Consider the following 21,958-nt stretch of genomic DNA (forward strand, 5'->3'; position numbering starts at 1 on the left):
CAACTCTTCTCCAAAGCAACATAAAATGGCCTCGCGCCCTTTATTTATTGTGTTCCCAGCGGAGGGGTTTATGTAAATGTTGGGGTTAGTGATGTCACTAACCCTGGAGGAATGTCTTGTAGTCCCTACCGGCCGTTTGCTGTAGTCCTTAGAAATTGATTTCTTTAAAAGCAAATATCTCCCTTTGTATTGAACTTTGAGCGTTGTAACTTTGCAGATGTTGTTTTTGCTCAAACAGCAACATTACACACTAGCTAAAGTTAAAAAAGTGAAATCACATTCGACCACCCCTTTAAATCTACACTACATTTCACAGTTTGGCATACGTTTTTAATGGTAGGCATAATACTTCTCTTATACCCACCAAGGCAACATTTATTTGATCTAAAATAATGGAAAACGATACTATAACTGTATTTTAATATATTTTAAAAAGTAATGTATTCTTGTGATGGCAAAGCAAAATTTTCACAAAGTGAACTGTTTCAGGCAACATTTGTGTGTAATGCGTATTTTTAGGATGTTTTATAGAGTATTTAGCTAAGCAACATGCTCACTTTAAGCTCTGTTGGAATCGGTTGTGGCATCTGTTGTCTTCCTCTATTGGGATGCTGCCTATGTAGGCAGTAGACAGCAAGGCAGTTCACTCATTGATTCATCAATCAATCAATCATCATAGAGGCAGTAAATATATAGTATAGATATAGTATAGATGTGGTGGAGAAAACGACTAAATGCTTAAAGGGGTCATATAATGCCAATTTTGTACAAGCTAATATGATTCTTTAGGGGCTAAATTAAAAGTTTGTAATATACTTTAATTAAAAATTCTCATTAGTATTGTAAGAAAACACTAATTTTACCTGGTCAAAAACAGCTCTGTTTTCAGCACGCCGTTTCAGTGCATGTGTCTTTAAATGATAATGAGCTTTGCTCACCCCGCCCCTCTGTTCTGTGGGTACACCGTATTAGACATTCTCTGACCGTATCTAACACAATAACCACGTGTTATTCGTTATAAACGTGGGATTATGAATTATATTGAGAACGTCGTACATAGAAAACATGCCGTGATGTACCCTGAGTGTAAACCTTAGACGCATTCATCGTGAAGCCTGCAGCAAGGTTTGCAAATTTCGCAAAGATTAATATAAATACTAATATAAAGGTTAATAAAACATTACACTCACATCTTCTGGAGGTTCAGCAGGAACACGTTGGTACCGATCCGTTTTTTCTCGTTTGTGAAGCTGTCTGGTGTGAAATGATTGGCGCAAACATGAAAGCACAGACGATCGTGGGGAATCCCCGTGAGGGAATCCCCGCGTCAATCCTTTGGGCATATCGCTTCAAAAACAAAACTCAGCCACTGCTTCTTCAACGGCTCGGATTTAGGAACATCCAAATGACTGCTGTGTTCCTTATTACATCTAAGAACAGAACACCACAATCGCTTAGACGCCATTCTACTCCAGCATATCAACAATGGCGGACTACTATGACGACGGCTGTCACAGCTTGCTCAGGGCGGGTCTTGTGTTGAAACACGGCTGTCAATCACAATAGCGGGAGGGGCGTACGATCTTATGATGTCACAATATCGAACGGCTTGATTTCAGAGATGGTCAAACATATAAGGAGATTAAAACAAAACCACTGGATGGATTTTTATCATGATAGGATGGTTGTGTACAGGCACTGCCAACAGACATTTCAGTGCAATCAACTTGTAAAAGTGCATGTACCATTATATGACCCCTTTAAAACAGAAGAACAAGTGATTTGAACAAATCCCCAAGTAGTGCGTTTGGATAAGTGAAGATATGATGGATGTCATGTGGTCAGAATCCTGCTTAGGAGAAAGATGCCCGCAGGCCAGGCAGAGGTCAGGGATCTTTAGTCTTGAGTCATGAGGCTTTTGATGGTACAGTATATTGCTGTAGGCTGACTGAATCATCTCATATGATGGAGTGATATAGAGAGCAGTGAAACGGCTGCCTGACCAACTATAAGATCTCCCAATGGTAAACAGAAAAGAGGCTGACAGGAGCACACATTCACTTTGAGATCGCTGGCCCAGAGGTCTTTAAAAAGTCAACTGTTCTCTTGGTTTTGTTTTTTTGGTCTTGTCTTTACACTGACAGAGGAACTTTTAGGCAGCTTTACAGAGTTTTTTTTTTTTTGTTTTTTTTTTGCCAAACTCTGTAAAGCTACTCTTTGTCACGTTAAGCAGATTCCCCCAATGTATATATCCATTCATTCTCAACTTACTGTATATTATTCCATATATTTTCAACCGATATTTCCCAAAAAGTTTTATTCAAAATATATTAAACCCAGAGAGCAAATTGATATTGGGCCGAATCTTGTTAAATTTCGGCTGCGACTTTGGCCCACATACGGCCCAAGATTGTCCCAAAAGCTACTTGCCAGCTTTTACACCAGATCCATGCCGGAAGCAGACCAAAACTCACCCACAACTTCTTCCATGTCCCCAGATATCAGCCACAACTGGCCAGTGGAACATTTCAACATATCAAAATAGTTATACCTAATATTGGTATATGTTGTGCTATCTTTAACATATTTTAAAAGTAAATATAGTATTTATTTTTAACTGAGATTCTCACCTTTATCGCTTTGTTTTTCTTTGTCTAGTGGAGAGAGTGGTTCTGGGAAGTCTGTGGCCTGTAAGCACATCCTGAAACACCTGGCTGTTCGCTCAAGTCCCAAAGGCTTCGCTTTAGAGCCTCGGATGAAGCATGTAAGTCTGTCCTGTCTGTTAATGAACACAACATACATCCACAGAAGAAATGAACACGTTTTACAGGAAATTCTTGTTAAAATGATTCTGCCTTTTGTAATAATTTGGTCCCCAACACAATAAAAAAAAATATATATATATATATTCTTTGTTTTACATTTTTAAATAGTTCAGTATCTTAAAAAAAAAAAAAAGATTTATTTGAGCTGCAAAATAATTCAAACTTATTTAAAAAAAAAAACATGTAAAATATCCTTAAGCTAATCGCTTTTTTTTTCTTTTTTTTTTTTTTTTCTTTCAGGAACACTTTACAATAAGGTTCCATTTGTTAACATTAGGTAACTGCATTAGCTAAGAAAATATTTCTAAATCATTTATTAATCTCAGTTAATGTTAATATCAACATTTACTAATACGTTATTAAAATCAAGATTTGTATCTGTTAATATTATTTAATGGACCAGAGGTAACGTGAACTAACAATGAACAGTTATGTTTGGTAACACTTTATTTTACAGTGACCTTGTTACATATGTTACATGTACTTACCATAGTAATAACAGTAAATTATGCATAATTACATGCAACTAACCCTCAACCAAATCCTAACCCTAAACCTATAGTAAGAACATGTTGTTAAATAATATTACACAGTACTTAAATATATAATTCACAGTACTTAGTTAATAATTATGCTTTTATTAACTAATGTTAACAGATTAATAAACAGTGTAACAAATTAAATCCTCATTGTTAGTTATTTTTAGTTAATGCATTAGGGATCTTGTTGTAAAGTGTTACTGTCTAATTTTTTTTTTTTAACCATAAATCTACAGTTGCGTAGCTTACACGCTGTTTTATGCAATGATTATGTTTTATGTACTCCTTGTGTTAACGTTCAGTATTTTAGCTTTGGTTTTCCTCACATGTGTTCTTTTATCTTGACCCTGGAGGTGTTTATGTGCTTTCAGTTACTCCGGTTATCCTTCAGTCATGATAGCCTCAAACAGCTGTTGTTCTCTTATTTATGGGAGTATTAGATGCTTTGAATGACTATCCAAAAGCCTGAGGCAGGCGGTTCGTGCTTATGGTTGAATCTCAAAGAAAGAGCCATTTCTTGTTAGCTCAAGACATCATATCCACATACAGAAACTATTAGAGTGGTTTAATGGCCCGGAGCAATGGGTGACATTATTACACTTGAATTCATCTGTGTGTGTGTGTATGTGTGAAAGATCTCAACACTATTTTGTCTCCTAATGAGCACATTTTATCAATGGTGACTTACCGCCACCTGGTGGAAGCAAGTGTCAAATGCCCATATTATGTGTCTTCATGAGCACAGTGGCATTGTGAGCCTACACATACAGAGGTGGACAGCAACAAAGTACATTTACCTGAGTACTGTACTTAAAGGCACACTATGCAAGATTTGTACCTTAATATAACAGCTGCAAAACCAGCGATGCAAGTTTTAGAGGTGGCGCCCCGACAAATCTCGCGAGAATCACAACTTGCTTTACGGCACAACGTCACATCAACATATGAAGCAGCCTCTATGGAAGACACTAGCACGCATTTCAGACGTGAATCATGGCAGAGTCGACGAAGAAATCGCGGTCAGAAGAGTGCAGAGACGGCTCTGCGTGAGTGGTATTTACGACAGTAACGTTAAATACAAGTACTCCACAGCGACTCTGCATAGTGACTGCATAGTGTGCCTTTAAAGACACTTTTTGAGTATCTGTACTTTACTTTTTTTACTTTAACTTCACTACATTAATATCGAACTTTTTACTCCACTACATTTCTGTCAAGGTCTGGCTTGAGTAGAAAGTAGTAACGTCAGTCAGGGGATTATTATTATTTTAAAACGTGATTGATTTTTTTTTTTTGCAGGTGACAGACAGCCTATCAGTAATCACTCTTGTAGGGTCACGTGTCGTGAAGTTCAGCGATTTCCCATCATTTTCTTTGAACACGAATCGACTGGTGGCAAAATAAACAAAGACAGATCCTCGGCGCAGTGTGCGCATCCATTGCAATATGTCTTTCTGTTTTGCTGTGTGTTAAAGCAGTGTTGCTGTTGTTATACAGCTATGGTTGTGTTGCAGGGTTTTTAACCAGGTTGGATTTTTACAGACCACATGATTCAAATGTGCATACATAGATGTGTACTACTTTTGTTGGGGTGGTAGGAGTGTAAAAAATAAAAAATGAAGATGGTTATGGCTGTCTTTTTTTGTTTTGTAACATTCTAAAAGCTCTTAATTCCACAGATACTACTAACTGTTAGGTCTATTCACTAGGTTGCTTCAGAGGCATAAGGTACTGCAAGTATTACAAACAACAACGCAACAGTAATAAAACAATCCATTGACATGTACTTTTTACTTTTGATACTTAAGTACTTTTTAAAACAAGTACTTCTGTAAAATCGGCCTTTACAAGTAATATTTGACCAGTAGTATCTGTACTTTCACTCAAGTAAGGAAGTACTTTGTCCACCTCTGCATACATACAGACATACACTTGCTAACTTCCCTAAGCACTTCCCCTCAGGAGAATCCCCGTCACCATTTTGAAAAGCATTCATCTTCAATTGAATTCGGTGAAGGAAGTTTATTAGGACAGACCCTCAACCACTCTATTTTGACTGAGGGAGCAAGTCTACTCAATATGTAAACTTCACAATACAACATGATTGTGACGTCACAGCAGGTCGTGCTTAATTTCCCCCCACCCCTCAAAACTCTAGTGTATGATATTGGAGTTATTTGGACATTTAACCATAATACATGTAGCTAAGTGTAATATTTCTATATTTTATATTAAGCATACAATGGAATAAAAAAGATAAATAGTACATCTGCTCCATTGCGGATTCCAAGTGATCAAGGGCTTAGGGCGTTTCATCATAAGGAATGATGCACATTCGAGTGAATGAGAAGTTCGCAAGGGAAAGGCATAGAAAATGCACTTTAACACAGCCAAAGGCAGCTTTATATCCTTTATATCAAACATCACATGGTCTCTCTCTCTCTCTCTCTCTCTCTCTCTCTCTCTCTCTCTCTCTCTCTCTCTCTCTCTCTCTCTCTCTCTCTCTCTCTCTCTCTCTCTCTCTCTCTCTCTCTCTCTCTCTCTCTCTCTCTCTCTCTCTCTCTCTCTCTCTCTATGATTTTAAGATTGTTAAGTTTTCACGGAGTGGAGATGGGATACAGGCATTATGGCTGAAAGAGGAACCGCTACTTTTTAATCTTGATTAGATTTGGATATTTCTAAATCAGACACCCTCAGAAAAGCCATGTGGAAAGCAAAGATTGTAAAGATTGGACATTTAATGGAAACAAAAGAATGGATAACTGCTGAAAGTTTGGCTTTTAAATTGGGAATAAGATCAATCAGATTTTGGAGTCTCTGCCACAGGACTATAGAATGGCACTAGAAACTTTTGAAGAGGAGGTGGACAAGTGCGTGTTTCCCGAGCTGAGTGTCTCTGCTGAGACTGGGACATGGCAAGCAAAGGAGGGTTGCTTGCTATCTTTCAAGACACCACAGCTGTTTTCATTTCAAGAGGCTGGAAAGAAAGACTTGTACTGTATACTCTGTGTGTTAAAATATGTCACCTTAAAACACTAGAGAGTGTCAAAGAGTCTAAATGCCAGGAGATGTTTGGACTGGGCGCTTCCCCTAAAGGTAGCTGGCGGTCCGTGTACAAACCACCATTCGAGAAGAGATCTGGAGATCTTCAGTGGAGAATTGTACACGGGATTATAGCTACGAACAGATACAGATCACACTTTGATCCACAGGCAGGGATGGGTTGTCCTTTATGTGGAGAGCAGGAAACCGTTTTTCATTTGTTTTTAGAATGTGAAAGGCTTCAACCACTTTTTTATAGATTAGAAGAGTGGTGTAATACTTTGGGGGAAGTATTTACACCGATTTTTTTCATTTATGGACCGAAATATAGACGGGAAAAAAGAGAAGTTCTTGTTTTAATTAATTTCTTATTTGGGCGGGCAAAATTGTCCATATGGTTGTCACGGAAGAAGCTGTTGAGTTGTGATGTATCAACTGATGTGGTGTCTATTCTTAAAGGTTTACTAAAATCTCGCATTAAAATTGAATTTACATTCTATAAATTGGTCAGAGATATGGAAATGTTTAAATATAAATGGGGAATAAAAAAAAGTTTTTTGCAATGTTGGTGATGATGGATGTTTGGAAATGTATATTTGAGGGTATGTGTATATAAAAAAAATTCTCCTGGAGACATTGTTAAATTGAAAAGTTAATGTTTTTTTAAAAATTTTTGTAAATAGACCTTTAAAAGTCAAAAAAAACTCTCTCTCTCTCTCTCTCTCTCTCTCTCTCTCTCTCTCTCTCTCTCTCTCTCTCTCTCTCTCTCTCTCTCTCTCTCTCTCTCTCTCTCTCTCTCTCTCTCTCTCTCTCTCTCTCTCTCTCTCTCTCTCTCCTCTCCCTCTCCCTCTCCCTCTCCCTCTCCCTCTCACTCACACTCACTCACACGCACACACTATTAATTAACGTATTTTCATGATTAAATACACTGCAAAGCAATTATTATTTCTAATTTGGCACCAAATAAAGTACCTATAAAAATGATGTCTCAGCCAAAGACCTGGCATGACAGTGGAATTAATGTACAGGACTTTTAAGTTGTCGGTAGGGAAATGGCTCACACGTTATTTATTTATTTTTTGTGCTTTATCATCTTTCTGTAAATGCCTTAATGCTGTCTAGGTAGGCAGCTCATTAGGGTTTGAGACAGAGTCCACGTTGGAATCTCAGGCCTGTCACGATCGTGAATTTTTCGCTGAAGATTAATTGTCATATAAATAATTAAAACAAATTCAATTTTGTTCAGTGTAAGCCTATTAATAATACTGTGTTTTAATGTATATTATTCTTTGAATCATACATAATAATGATAATAATAATAATAATAATAATAAATATAGCTGCAAGCAGCAATTAAAATAAATAATATAAAAAAAAAAAAAAAAATATATATATATATATATATATATATATATATATATATATATATATATATATATATATAATTATTATTATTATTATTATTTTTTTATTATTATTTTTTTATTTTTTATTTTTTTTTATAAAATATTATTATTTTATGGCATTTCTTTATGCGCTTAAATTTCCCTAATCTGGATGACAACATGTGACTGAATTTTAAGCTGCACAATTATTGTGGTTATCTAAAATAATTGGGTTGTATGTAATAACCACAATCAGACGATTAATCTATAATAATATAACCTGCGGGTATATCGCGGCACTGCATGTCTGTCCACTATGCCACTGACTCTTTGTTGTTGTTGTTGTTGTTGTTGTTGTTGTAATTACTTCTTAATTGTTCTGTCGTTGTTTGCAGGTGAATGTGATCTTGGAAGCTTTTGGCCATGCTAAGACTCAGATGAACTCGTCAGCGAGCCGTTTCATCAAGCTGATCTCACTGCAGTACTGCGAGAAGAGAAGGACTCTGCTCAGAGGTAGTTTTGACTGCAGTTTTTATGCTTATTCATAGTGCTGCTTGAATACAGGACTAATACATCTTGTTAGCTCTCAGTAGAGGACTTCTGATCTGGCATCCTTCACCTATAGAGGGTGCAGTTGCTCTACTAATATTTACAAAGATGATCTATCCACTCTTCTCTCACTGTTTAGGCCGTCTGTACACTTATATGCTGGAGAAGTCGAGGGTTATCTGCATGCCACCGCATCAGCAGAACTTTAACATCTTCTACCTGATGGCTGAGGGGCTTTCAGCAGAGGAGAAGAGTAATCTATACCTAAACAATGTCTTAGCCCACAGGTAACACACGCAATGTAGATATACATGTTATTTCATGCTGTTTTTGTGAGAAACACCTTTTTTTTTCCAAGACCTCCCTTGCCAAATTTTAACATGTAGTCAAATATTGTAAAAAATAAATAAAAAAAGGCAATATTTGTGAATTTGTGGCCTTTAATTTATGGGAATATTAGTGCTGTGCAACGATTAATTGCATCCAAAATAAAAGTTTGTGTTTACATGGTATTTGTGTGTGTGTGCTGTGTATAATTATTTTGTATATATAAATACACACATGTGCATGTATATATTTAAGAAATATTTGCATGTATATACTGTATATATATATATTTATACATAATTTATATTATATATAAATATTTTATATATAAATAACACATTTTTCTTAAAAATATACATATGTGTGTATTTATATATACAAAATAATTATATACAATACACACACATATTATGTGAACACAAACTTTAATTTTGGATGCGATTAACCGTTGTCCAGCACTAATATACGAGTATAATAATATACTAACTATATATATTCATTCCCATAAATTAAGAATTTGTTCTCTCATTTTTAGGAAATCATGGCCACAAATTAAAGTATTCCCACGATTAACCTGTACGTCAGCACGTTTAACTAATTTGTTTTGTTTTAAGTATATTTTGTGCACAATATAGTAATGTTTCCCTCGATTTACTAAATCGTGGCTATGTTGTAATAATTTGTTCATCTGTTTTTGTTAAATCATGGCCACAAATTAACAATTTGTTCCCACAATTTATTAATTTGTTCCATCACTTTAGTAAATCGTGGCAATTTTGAACTGATTTGTTCCCTTGTCTAGGTTTGACTAAAACAAGGGAACAAATTAATTATATAAAAAAAACTAGAACTTAATGAAACATTTTGTATAAATCTTAATGGAACAAGGAAAAGAACCATTTAAGTTTGTTATTCATATTCATAGGTAAAAACAGAAAAAGAAAATGTTTACATTTATGAATACGGATTATTCAATGCAATTTGATGAAAGTTTACTATACAAACTGAAAATTGTAAATCTTAAAAAAAAAATGTTTTTTTAGTGTACTGGGTGAATCCAGTTTTAAACTCTGTGACTCCAAGTGTCCTCAGCAAATCATGCATGGGGTAAAATGGAAGGTTATCATTAAAAATTGAACGTTCACCTTACTTTGACTTGAATTTGTGAGTATGTCGTTGACAGTTTGAACATCTCAGACTTACTTTAGCGCTCTTAAAGTCCCACACCAATTGCTCTTGTCAAGATGGCAGTCTAAATCATCACAAATCTTTTTTTTTTCTTTTTTTTCTTCTTTTTTTCTTCTTTTTTTCAGGTGTCTGAGCACAGCGGCTCCTGGGGAAACTCCTGCAGTAGCTACTGCATGTCCTCAGAGCAGAGAGAAGCTCTCGGCCCTTAAACAGGCTCTGCGTGCGCTCGGATTCAACAGACTGGTACACACATCTTCAAGAACACATTTATCCATTATCCAAAGATTCAAAATTACTACACATGAAAAAACATTTTTATTTAGTTCTCTTTTCAAGTGTGTGCAAGAGTGAGAAGAAAAAAAAAATCTGAGAACACATACACATTTTTGGATTTAAAGTCTAATTTAAACATGAAATAAATTAATAAATACATTTTGAAACAAATAACAAATGAATTAAACTTGTATTTATATTTAAATGCTTTGCAAGTGCTAAAAGTAATCATGACGTTTTGATGACAAATTATGACAATGTGACATCCAACCTTAAAGACATACTGAAAATAAATAAAATTGGTTGCTACTAGTGCTGCACGATTAATAGTATCGCAATCGCGATGTCAAGCCTACGCGATTATATGATGCAAAATGCTGCGATTTTATATTAAATAAACAAATTAGCGCTGTTAACGCAATTAACGCAGCATCTGTACATTTTTGGCATCCTTTGGCTAGTGTTACATCATAATCCTGCTCTTATTCATGCAAATGCTTTTAAACCATTCATGCGCGACAAGACAAAAAAGAACGTGCTGCCTGTGAATGTCCTCCTGACACACACACACACATACACACGACCCATAGATAGACGCGCGCCAGTATCAAGTTCTCTTTCGCGGCAGAACGAACAACACACATGTATGCCAAAAAGAACGCGCTGCCTGTGAATGTCCTGACTGTGACACACAGAAAGACTCGCGCTGATATCGTGCGTGCGCACAAAACAGCATGCCAGAATAATACAGTTCTCTTTCGCACTTGAACGAACAATAACACACACAATTATGCCAAAATGTCTTTTTGTCGAGTATCTTCATAACATAAGAGTAGTCTTATGATGAACGTGAAGAGTTGTGACTCGTGAGAGAATGAGGCGCGTGTGAGATCCGCGTCTCTGTCAGCAGCGGCTGGTCTTAAAGGGACAGTACACAGTAGCCACTAATTATATCTGTCGCTAAAGTTAATCAAAGAACAAAGGGAACAGAGAAAAACCTGCACTGCTCTTATCACTAATCTGTGTGTGCATTTATTTTCCTTGAGAACCAAGCAAGTTGACTCATGAAACCATTTGTTTATTATATCGCATATCGCAATCGCAATATTAACCTCAGTTATCGCAATATGACATTTTCCCCAAATCGTGCAGCCCTAGTTGCTATCTGTCTAGAGAAAACAAATAAAAAAGGCTGTTGTCTTCCCTTTTGCAAAAAAAAAAAAAAGTAGGAAATCTTCAACACCCCATAATGCATTGTGCATGTTTCTATCCAAGTCCACTCCCAGTCTGCTATAGATATGCTTGACTAGAGCGCCTTGCTTTAGTAGGAAATACTTCTTACCAAACTTTGTTTCAATGGTGTCAACTTACAAAGAGAACGCTGCAATAGAAAATCTGAAAAACCTCTGTGTTTTTAGTCAAAATTTCAAACTGGTTGCCACAGCAACAACGACACAGTTGCTGCGGCCAAAATCCCATACTATATAGTAGATGGGTGCTACATTTGGTTTAAAACTTGCTTTGCGACCACTAAAAAAATTGTGTTCTATAAGAATGTGTTTAGTACGTACCACATCCGTCATTTTATCATGTGACCTACTTCACAACTGCTTCACTTCTACTTCACAAATGTCCTCATGGGATAGTAAAGTGTCCAATGAATGTTCACTTCAGAATCTCACTGGAAGTACTTGGTCATCCGGGTTCTTTTCGCCTACTGTTTTATGAATACTATGAATTCGGACATACTACTTGGCTCACATTCTGTTTTTGACGTACTATATAGTAAGGAATTAGGTATATTCAGATGCGTCAAGTGTTTTAGGGCAAACGGAGAGGAAAAACTGAAAGAAACTGCCGTTCTGTTAGTTCCGCCCACCAACCAGAAGCAGAACTCAGTCAGGTATAGGTAAGAATGCTGACAAATAAACGTGAATTTATCGGTCCAGATAACACAGAGTAAACATTGTTTATTTGCATATACTACCGACATTGTAACAAAACAAAGTGGGTTGAAAATCTGCAAAGTTACACTATTCACTATATTTTCATATACAGGCATTTTTTTTTATTGCTCTGCCTACATCCAGACATTACTTTATAACCTCAGAAGCTGAGCTGTCTCGTCTAAAGTAGACAAAGTGCTTCTGGTTTTAGGTGAGTCACATATACAGAGATGGAGAGAATTGGTATGCCTTTGACTTTGACAGCCGCTTCAGACATGTTGTTCTGATTTATGTAGGTTTAAACATTATAACTCATTACACTATGTCTGCAGACTATAAAAACAGACATCTCAGACTAGCATTCAGCCTGAGGCCACACTAACCTGCCAACCTGTGTGTTATTGTTATTGTTCATTACTAGAACGGCATGTTCAGGACTCTAGCGTATGACATACTGTACAGTATATACCATACATTTGTGTGCCTACACACATGCACACCCTTATTGTGATACATGAACATTTTGTTACAGTGTAGGGTGTAATATCATGCGTTCAGTTTGTGTGGTTGGTCCAAACAGACACATTAACTTTCACACACACCTGACTTCCAGCCAGACACTGTGTTCTAATCCTACCAGGAACCTGTAAATCTGCTTCATTAAAAAAGGATTGTTCTCTCATCCCATCAGTGCAGCACGACCCCTCGATGACCCTCACACACATTAACACACTCGCACGGTCTCTCAGGCTGCCGTATCTATTCTACATTCACAATCCCTGTTTATACAACTTCCTCATCTTTTTCTTTTACACAAAGATCAGTGGTTCTCAAAAGCTTTTTGACCGTGTCCAACACAATATTCAAAGACCCTTCATATTTGACAAGATATTTTCTGTGGTATTTCTTCTTTAAATATGACAACGCTGCTTGATTTCAAACTTTATAATTATTATTAGTATTATTATTATAGATTTTTGCTAACTTTATTAATTAATAGACTGTTAATAATTAATTAAACATGATTTTTTTTTTATTAAAATAAAGCTGAAATTAAAATATAAATATTAGAGGAAAAACTTTAGCTTTAATGAAAATTAGAAATGCTGTCTTGGCAACCAACTGAAATAAATATAAAAAAAAATACTAAAGAATATAAGAAAATTACTAAAACTCAAACTAAAATTAAGTGGAAAAAAATAAACAATAATAAACATATTTTTTTTAAATATAAAATATACAGATAAAAGCTAATGAAAAGTATATAGCTTTATATATATATATATAATATTGTGTATGTGTGTGTGTGTGTGTGTGTGTGTGTGTGTGTGTGTGTGTGTGTTATTTTTCCCCCTCATATTTTCCCAATGTTAATGTTGTGGAACTTCATTTCTGTATTTAGATCAGCATATCATATCAGTGTTGTCAAAAGTGGTTAAACAAAGCGTAGCAAATAATTCTAGCTTAACTTGATGAGGAAAATTTAATTTGAATCTGTAATATTGGACCCTGCACTCAAATGTGACTGAACTGTGCTCTCTAATCGGCCCTGTTTCTTCAGAGGCCTGCTTCTGTTCTCAGTCCAGTCTGACTCTCAGCACTTTGTTTGTTTCGCTTTCAGGAGGTGGAGAATTTGTTTGTGGTCCTCTCTGCACTGCTGCATTTGGGAGATGTGCGCTTCACCGCCCTGACAGACGCTGACACTGCGTTTGTGTCCGATTTGCAGCTGCTAGACAGAGGTCAGTGGTGCAGCTGCGCCATGAGGCCAGCAGGGGCCGATCTCCTCCACCGGGAGCCCTGGAGGATAGACAGGGGGAAGTGGGCGGGTGACTATGCAGAAAGAACTGTCACACCATCCTGGGTTGTTTACATCAATTCTTACCATGGCCTAATAGTGGAATCACTCACCACACAATGGAAAACTCTCTCTGCCACTCTAATAATACACGGCACACTCCAGCACATACACACTCTGTCCTACAATTTTGAGCTAATCGGCCCTTTCCAGACACACACACACACACACAGGGTCACCTGTTTCCTTAAGCCCTGCAGAGCAGCGCAGCGGAACAGAACGGCCACTCGGTCTCCTTCGTGTTACATAACGACACGCATAACACTGAGCCTGGGTAAACAAGTGACGCCAGCGCGCTCAAATATAAAAGCTGATACATGTACATCCCTATGAGGTTTCCATCATTGTGGATATGAAAGATCACGGTTTAAAATGGGCATATAAACACGTCCCATTATACACTAATGGATACACTCCACACAAACACACTCATGCTCATTACCGTTTGCATTTGGCACCTTGTGTACTGTAATTTATAAGTACATAATAGGAGGCGTGGATTCATAGTAGAAAACAAGACTGTGTTTGTTTAATAGCATGTTGACTCTTAAATCTGATTGGATGAGCCACATTCAAAGTTGTTAAATGGTGAGTTTGCATCATGCAAGTACTATCATGTACAGTACAATTTAAGTTAATGAATTGTACAAGCTCATAACAAGTATTTGTGGTTGTAATTATCTCTAAGAATTAATATACAGCACCGTTCAAAAGTTTTGGGTTGCCAAGATTTTTTTTTTTTGAGAGAGAGAGAGAGAATCAAAGCTTTGCTCTCCAAAGCTGCTTTTATTTGATCAAAACTACAGTAAAAACATATTTTTTTGTGCAATTGTATTACAATTTAAAATAACTGAAAGGATTCTTTTAAAAATAACTGAAACTTTACCTTTCAAAAGTTTCAGGTATTTTAAATTGTAGTGTAATAATTATAAGCAATAAGAAAATAATATATAATAATACATATTAGTATAGTTTAATTAAAATAAGAGGCAAGAAATTGCTGAGAGGTGAAGGCAGTACCTGTCATAAATTACAAGCTTGTGGAAATGGCAGGGCACAAATCAGCAGGAAGTTTCCGGGAGATTCAGTACATTATTCAGATTGCAAATGTGTATTTGTGTATTTTACACTTCCAAAGGAACAGACCAGGCATTTGGGTGCTACTGAACTGAAATTTTGTATTTTATTTTTTATATAATGATTTTAAATGTGGCTCATCCTAGGATCTAGCTTTGTAAACCTTTGTAATCATACAAATGTATCTGAATGTGTGTTTTTTTGTCCTGTAGTGGCTGGGATGTTGCAGGTGAGCTCTGAGGATCTAGGCTCTGCCCTCACGTCTGATGTCCAGTGTTTCAAAGGTACTAGTTTCAGTTTCCAATCAACAGACGGACTAAACACTCTCATTTAAAGTGAGCTTGTTTAGCATAGCACCATGTATAGAGTGAGTCTCATTGCAGAGAGGCCTGCTGACACTGTTCATTGAGATGTACTGGCCTTTCCCCAGTCACAAACCCATCAATGAATGTGGCCTCAAGCATTTGGCCTCGTATTGTGTTACTGGCGAGCCCAATCTGGCTCAATTGGATAACTGTCTCCTTGTTCAAAATATACACACATAAACACAGTTCTATTGCGAGGTCTAGACTGTGCGCGTGCTGTGCCATTATATAACAAGTGTGGAGTATGTATGAATCACATGATGTCTGGATATTAACCTAATTCAGCCATCGAGGACACACCGACCTATTGCCTATAATTACAAGCAGACTTGGCATTGTTTTGTGTCTGTCCGAGATTTGCCTCTCTCTGTCTTCTTTGCTTTGTCATGCATCCATGCCTATCTTTTAAAGGGATAGTTCACCCCAAATTTAAATTCTGCCATCATTTGCTCTACAAACAGCAACAGTGGTCAATATCACTAGTATGCTATATTCCAATAATCCATACGATAGCTTTGCATGATGAAAAGATCAAAGATCGAAACGTTGCTTTTATTCTCTGAAAATCTTGAGTCCTAGCTCTATGATAGAAGCAGCAATGTATGCATGATTTTGAGTCAGATCTTTTCAATAAATCAGTTGGTCCAATTTACAACTTCTGAATGGTCTGAATGTTTCATTCATGAGTCTGAGTTATCTGGATTTTGACTCTGTGATCTGATGCATGGCCACGGGATGTTTTCATATATTGTCGATTGTGGGTTAGAGTGATTACTTTCATGTGACTGTTCACGCTATTATATGCAGCTAGTATGAGTAACAAAATGCTCTGAGACCAGATTTGCCTAATGCAAAATCTGACACTTCAAATCAACATTTAAATGTCAACTTTTAGAAAAGTAGCTAATAATGTCTAAATCTATTCAAATGCAAGTAAGTATTATGTCTGAAAATAATGTTCTCAGCAGTAACTGTTTGTAAATGTGTATATATATAGGGCTATTTAGCCATTTAGTGGTTACACTATGGTATTGCGGATAATAAATGGTGCAAAATTTAGAGGTAAATATTTAGTACCCTACAATCCCCTTAAAATACAAAATGATTCAACTATTTAACATTGTAAAACATAATTCAGAGGCAATAAATACTAAATTAAGGCAATACTTAATACACACAATACTATCTTGTGTGTACTTAAAACTTAACAATCATCATTAGATTGCCACCCTTAAGGACCCTACACACCGGGACGAATATCGGTTCGCGTTATTCGCCAGCGTTTTTCAACGCGTTTTTTGTGTTCACACCCAAGCGATTTTCGCAGACGATGAGCCGAGTGAACATGCAAATTCATTCCCTGACATTAGATGGCGCTTAATACCACTCCATAACAGTTCTCTTTTATCAAGATTTTTGTAGTCGCTGTCGTGTTTGTCATAGTTCTTTATGTTCCGACACCAACGAGACCAGCAGCTCTACATTCATCTTGCCTTGCATCTTCCTCGTCTTATTTCTTCCCAGCAGTGTAGACGCTACTTGGTGTATATCTTTTTCGCCGTTACGTATGTGTGCTAGGCAAGACCGTTTTTTGTTTGAGCGCCCCCAAGTTGTGTTTTACTGTAACTTCAGAAGCTTCAGAAGCTCCAGACACGTGAACAAAAGCGTCAATCTCATTGGTCGGATAGTTTTTGACGCAGCGCGTCAAACCAAAAAAACGAACCCGAGGCGTTTTTAAAAAAAATGACACTTTTACGCGTGGCGTTTTTCGCGCCGGTGTGCACACTCACATTGGCGCCCTTTGTTTAGTCACGAGGCGTTAAACGTCGGCGAATATCGCGCGCGAAATTCTTCCCGGTGTGAACAGGCCTTTAGGCTGAATAATGCAAAGACATTATACCTCTGCCAAAAGTGTATCTACATGTGTCCAGCGATTAGAAAATAAAACATACAAAATGTTTATCATAAGCTAGTACTAAGACCCAGAATCTGCCCCACCTAAATTTACGGTCAGGGGACGTTACTGAAATAAATTTGACAGTTTTATTTTATGGGTGAACTATATAATTGTGTGAACTAATCTTGCAATTACTTGTTGTTTTGGTTGTTGTATTTCTTAAACAAGTCAGAGAGAAATGTCATCCTTACAATGCCACACTTGTGCAGTTTAATATATGCAGCAATCAGAGGCCACTGACTGGCGGTCAGACATTGGAAGTGTGTGCATCTGGAAGTTGACGCACTGTGGCGGCCATGAATGGCATAGCGAATGCAGTGATTCAGTGTGTGACATCATCAAAGGTCACATCATCGGAGCCCGGGCGCTGTGTGTCCTCCACATTAGCATGTGCCGTGTCCCCTCAGCCAGCACAACCAACAACGGGACGCTTGTTTTTCAGCCACCCACATGCGTTGTATATCAGTCAAATTGTGACACACTGTCTCCTGTTTGTTTTCCTCTTTGCTCTGTCCCCCTGTTGTTTTGAGCAGTCACTGGCTGTTTTTTTTTTTGTTTACTGCAATCTCTACTTTTTGATGTGCTTCCAGCCCTGTTTAAAGGACCAGCTTGAATTTAGATGCTGGTAATGCTAGTTCGGTGATGGTCTAGTTGGTGGGGTAGCAAAACTCAACTCTGGATGGATGGATGGATGGATGGACGGACGGACGGGACAGATTGACAGGCAGACAAATAGATAAATATGCAGACAATACATTGTTGGCTAGATAGACAGAGACATACAGACAGTATAATAAATAGATGGATAAACAGATAGGTAGATATTTAAGGATGCACGGATGGATGGACAGATTGAACAGTAGAACAATTTATAAACCGATAAATAGATAAACCGACATAATGATAAATTGGATGGACAGACAGACAGACAGAATGATGGATGGGTGAATGGATAATTGGATGGATATTTGGATGGTCAGTCAGCCAAGCAAATTGATAAACATATAGAAAGGCAAGGTAATAAATTGTTGGATAGATAGACAGAGAGACAGGCAGAATGATACATAGATGGATAGACAGGTAGGTACAGTAGAGATGGATGGATGGATCGATGGGTCGATAGATGGAATGGTACAATGATGGGTGGATGAATGGATGGATGGACTGACAGACGTATAGACAAATAATTAAGACATTGAAACAGACAGAACAATAAATAGATGGGTATATTGATTGATGGATAGGCTGATAGATTGATGGATAGACGGAACAATAAATTGGACAGGTAGAGACTTATGGATGGATAAATGTATAGACAGACAGACAGACAATGTAAAAAGTCACTAATCGCTTGGCATTTGCCCTCTGCTTCAGGTGATGTCATAACAAGGCGCCACACAGTTGAAATGTCCAACCATCACAGAGACTTCCTGGTCAAAGCTCTGTACGGACGACTCTTCAGCTTCTTGGTCAATAACATTAACTTTTACCTCCAAGGCCATGAAGAAAACACTGGGTAAGATGCATTCATGTGAGGATAGATGCATGGTTTTACATGGATGATGTGTTTTTTGTGAAGGCTTGTGAATAAGAGGCCTGCATAAACCGAGATTATTGAACAATTTTAGTTTTTTGAAGTCAGTTTAAACATTGTTCCCTCATTGTTCTAAAGTGCACAGTCCCATTTCAGTGTACATATAATTGCAGGGACACTTACCAGCTATTGATCTATACGGATTATTCGACTGTAATGCTCACGGGACGCACTCAGCTGTGACTGGTAGAAACTCACACCAAATCCTTCTCAGAGACCTTCTGTGATTTAACATCAGTCAAAACAAGGGGTCACGGTGAACTTTTTGAATAGTTTACACAGCGAATGCGAGAGCACCTGACGATAAGCGGCACAGCCAGTAGCATTCGAGCAGGAGAACACACCCAGTGCGCCGGCATTGCATTATGAGAAAGGTATCTCGCAGCTAAAACTGAAATTTCCATGGAACTCAAAGTATGTTTGTATTCACACATAGACAAGTCACAGTGACTCATCATTCCACACAATTTCACATGCCTCACTGTCTTCCACAAAAACAAACTGAGCATATTTTCATCTTTAAAGACATACAAATATGCAGAAACAATTAGAACTTGGCAGCTTCTAATCATTTAACGGCCAGTTAATATTTCGTACCTGCCTTGAACCTATATTTGACTTTATATACACATGCCAATGGCTAGTGACTTAGCAAATGTACCAGCCATACATATTTTTTACCGACCGGGAAACAGTTTTTGCAAAAACGGGCAGTTATGACACCAAAATTTTAGATAGCAGTGAAAATGTCGATACCACAACTAAATCTTCTAGCCTGACTAATATACATTTAAAAAGACAAGTAAACAGTCAGTAATAAAATAAAAAGCAAATACTCAAATTACAAGCAAAAGCACTATTAAATATAATATAACAAAGATACAAATGAAATCAACAGTGCTTTTCATGTAAGGTAGGTCTGACAGTATTTTCCTAGTACAGAAATTTAATAAAGAAAGCAAATGTGAAATAACACTGCATAGTCTGCAATAAACGCTTCAATAACACTTTATAAATTAAACATCCTTATTAATTATACATTTTATTCAGTCAAGAGCAGTGAGAGATTTGTTTTCTTTCTTGTTTGCTGTTTGATTAACATTAAATTTACAGGCAGCAGCAGTATTATTAGGCTACTGTCACTTTAAGACATAATGCATGGATCCAATATACTGATACTTTACACATGCGTTTACATTCTCAACGGTTTACTTTTACTTAAGACATACGTAATCGACTATGTTTACTAGGATACTTGCTGTTTTTTGACATAATTTAGTGTGAATTTGTTCGTTTAAAGGTCCAGTTCTTCGGGATCCCATGTTTCAAACTTTAGTTAGTGTGTAATGTTGTTGTTAGAGTATAAATAATATCTGTAAAATTATAAAGCTCAAAGTTCAATGCCAAGCGAGATATTTTATTTAACAGAAGTTGACTACATCGAACGGCCCGTTTGGACTACATCCCTCTACTTCCTTTAATGACGTCATTAAAACCGTTTTTTGACTAACCTCCGCCCACAGGAATGCTCCCTCAACTCTACCGAAATTCGTTTATGTACTTGCGCACTTCTTATAACTTACTGCGTTTACTCAGCTCTTACGGTGATTTTCTGAAGTAAAACTGACGCTTCATCTTTAGTGTGATGTACAATAAACTTTATTAAACTCATCAGTATATGTTTGATCATCATTCAGACAGCAGACTTGTAGGCTATTAATAAATAATGGATACATACAAGCAGATGACAAATACGTAATAATAACCGTAATTAAACTAGTAAACTATACCTGTTTCATCTCTATACAGCACTCTGACTCTGTAGGCATTATTGTCCGACTCGAACTGAACACCGTTACTGAGAGTTTCTGATATTATCATCATTCCGTGAGATGAAATTGTCCTGAGAGACTGAGCGCGAGCTCATGAAGCTCCGCCCCCCTGGGTCGTCCAGCAGCAACTTATTTGCATTTAAAGGGCACACACCAAAACAGCGCGTTTTTCTGTGCCCCAAAAAATGACAATTTAAACATGCTGTAAAAAATGATCTGTTGGGTATTTTGAGCTGAAACTTCACATACACACTCTGGGAACATCAGAGACTTATTTTACATCTTGTGAAAAGGGGCATAATATGGGACCTTTGAGTTCAAGAAGACGTGAAAGAGAGCTTAGTTTTTGCTCAGTGTCTTTCTGTAACGGAATGGGCTCCCTTTCGCGTCTGCTTGCGCTTGAATATTTCAATCGTCAAGTCTTAAATTTCCGTCACGCTGCAGTGATGGCCCGTCAACTGTCCCGAGCATCATTCACGTTCATGCATTGTTAGAATTCATAAAAATGTTACTGGCCAACTGGCGAGTGACTGTTTCATATACTTGCCAACACCAATTTTTACTCGCATTTGGCGCTTTATTCAGAAAAAGACATTCAATTGATCGAAAGTTTTAGTAAAGACATTTATATTGAACGTTCTATTCATCAAAGACTCATAAACAAGAATCACTGTTTCCACAAGAACGATTAGCAGCACAACTGTTTTCAACATTATAGTTTAATGCAAATATGGCTACTACGATTATGAGCTTAATCGCATTAGATTGATCAAAGTCATGCATAGTTTTATCACATTGTTGCCAAAATCCCATTATAATTGCATTTAAGAAGGTGCATGTAAACACATTCATTTATAGTAAAAAGAAATGTTTCTTGAGCAACAAATCAACATATTAAACAGATTTTTGAAGGATCATGGGACTCTGAAGACTAGAGTAATGATGCAAAAAAAAAAATCTGCTTTGCTGTCACAGAAATAAATTGCATTTTAAAATATATTCAAAAAGAAAAGTTTTTATTTGTAATATTATCATTATTTCACAATATTGCTGTTTTTACATACTTTTTTAAATCAAATAAATAAAGTATTGTTGAGCATAATAGATGTCTTTCAAAAACATGAATTAAATCTTACCAACCCAAAACGTTTGAACACTTTTGAGTGTTTATATGTTTTTTTGTATATGAATGATTATATGGAAT

At 36.8% G+C, this 21,958-nt stretch overlaps 1 protein-coding gene across 8 annotated transcripts in view; it reads left to right on the forward strand.

The window, feature by feature from the left end:
- Window positions 1-21,958, forward strand: part of myo16 (myosin XVI) — a 259,231-nt gene that overhangs the window by 144,631 nt on the left and 92,642 nt on the right. For all 8 annotated transcript variants that reach the window (XM_081368813.1, XM_081368814.1, XM_081368815.1 and 5 more), the window contains 7 exons: window positions 2,659-2,764; window positions 8,187-8,304; window positions 8,480-8,627; window positions 9,981-10,098; window positions 13,696-13,813; window positions 15,219-15,290; window positions 18,703-18,844. In XM_081368813.1, coding sequence (XP_081224939.1) covers window positions 2,659-2,764; window positions 8,187-8,304; window positions 8,480-8,627; window positions 9,981-10,098; window positions 13,696-13,813; window positions 15,219-15,290; window positions 18,703-18,844 — 822 coding nt within the window. The remainder of the gene's footprint in view (window positions 1-2,658; window positions 2,765-8,186; window positions 8,305-8,479; window positions 8,628-9,980; window positions 10,099-13,695; window positions 13,814-15,218; window positions 15,291-18,702; window positions 18,845-21,958) is intronic.

The sequence above is a fragment of the Scardinius erythrophthalmus genome (genome assembly GCF_964197995.2).
Source record: "Scardinius erythrophthalmus genome assembly, chromosome: 6".
In the NCBI taxonomy this organism is placed as follows: domain Eukaryota; kingdom Metazoa; phylum Chordata; class Actinopteri; order Cypriniformes; family Leuciscidae; genus Scardinius; species Scardinius erythrophthalmus.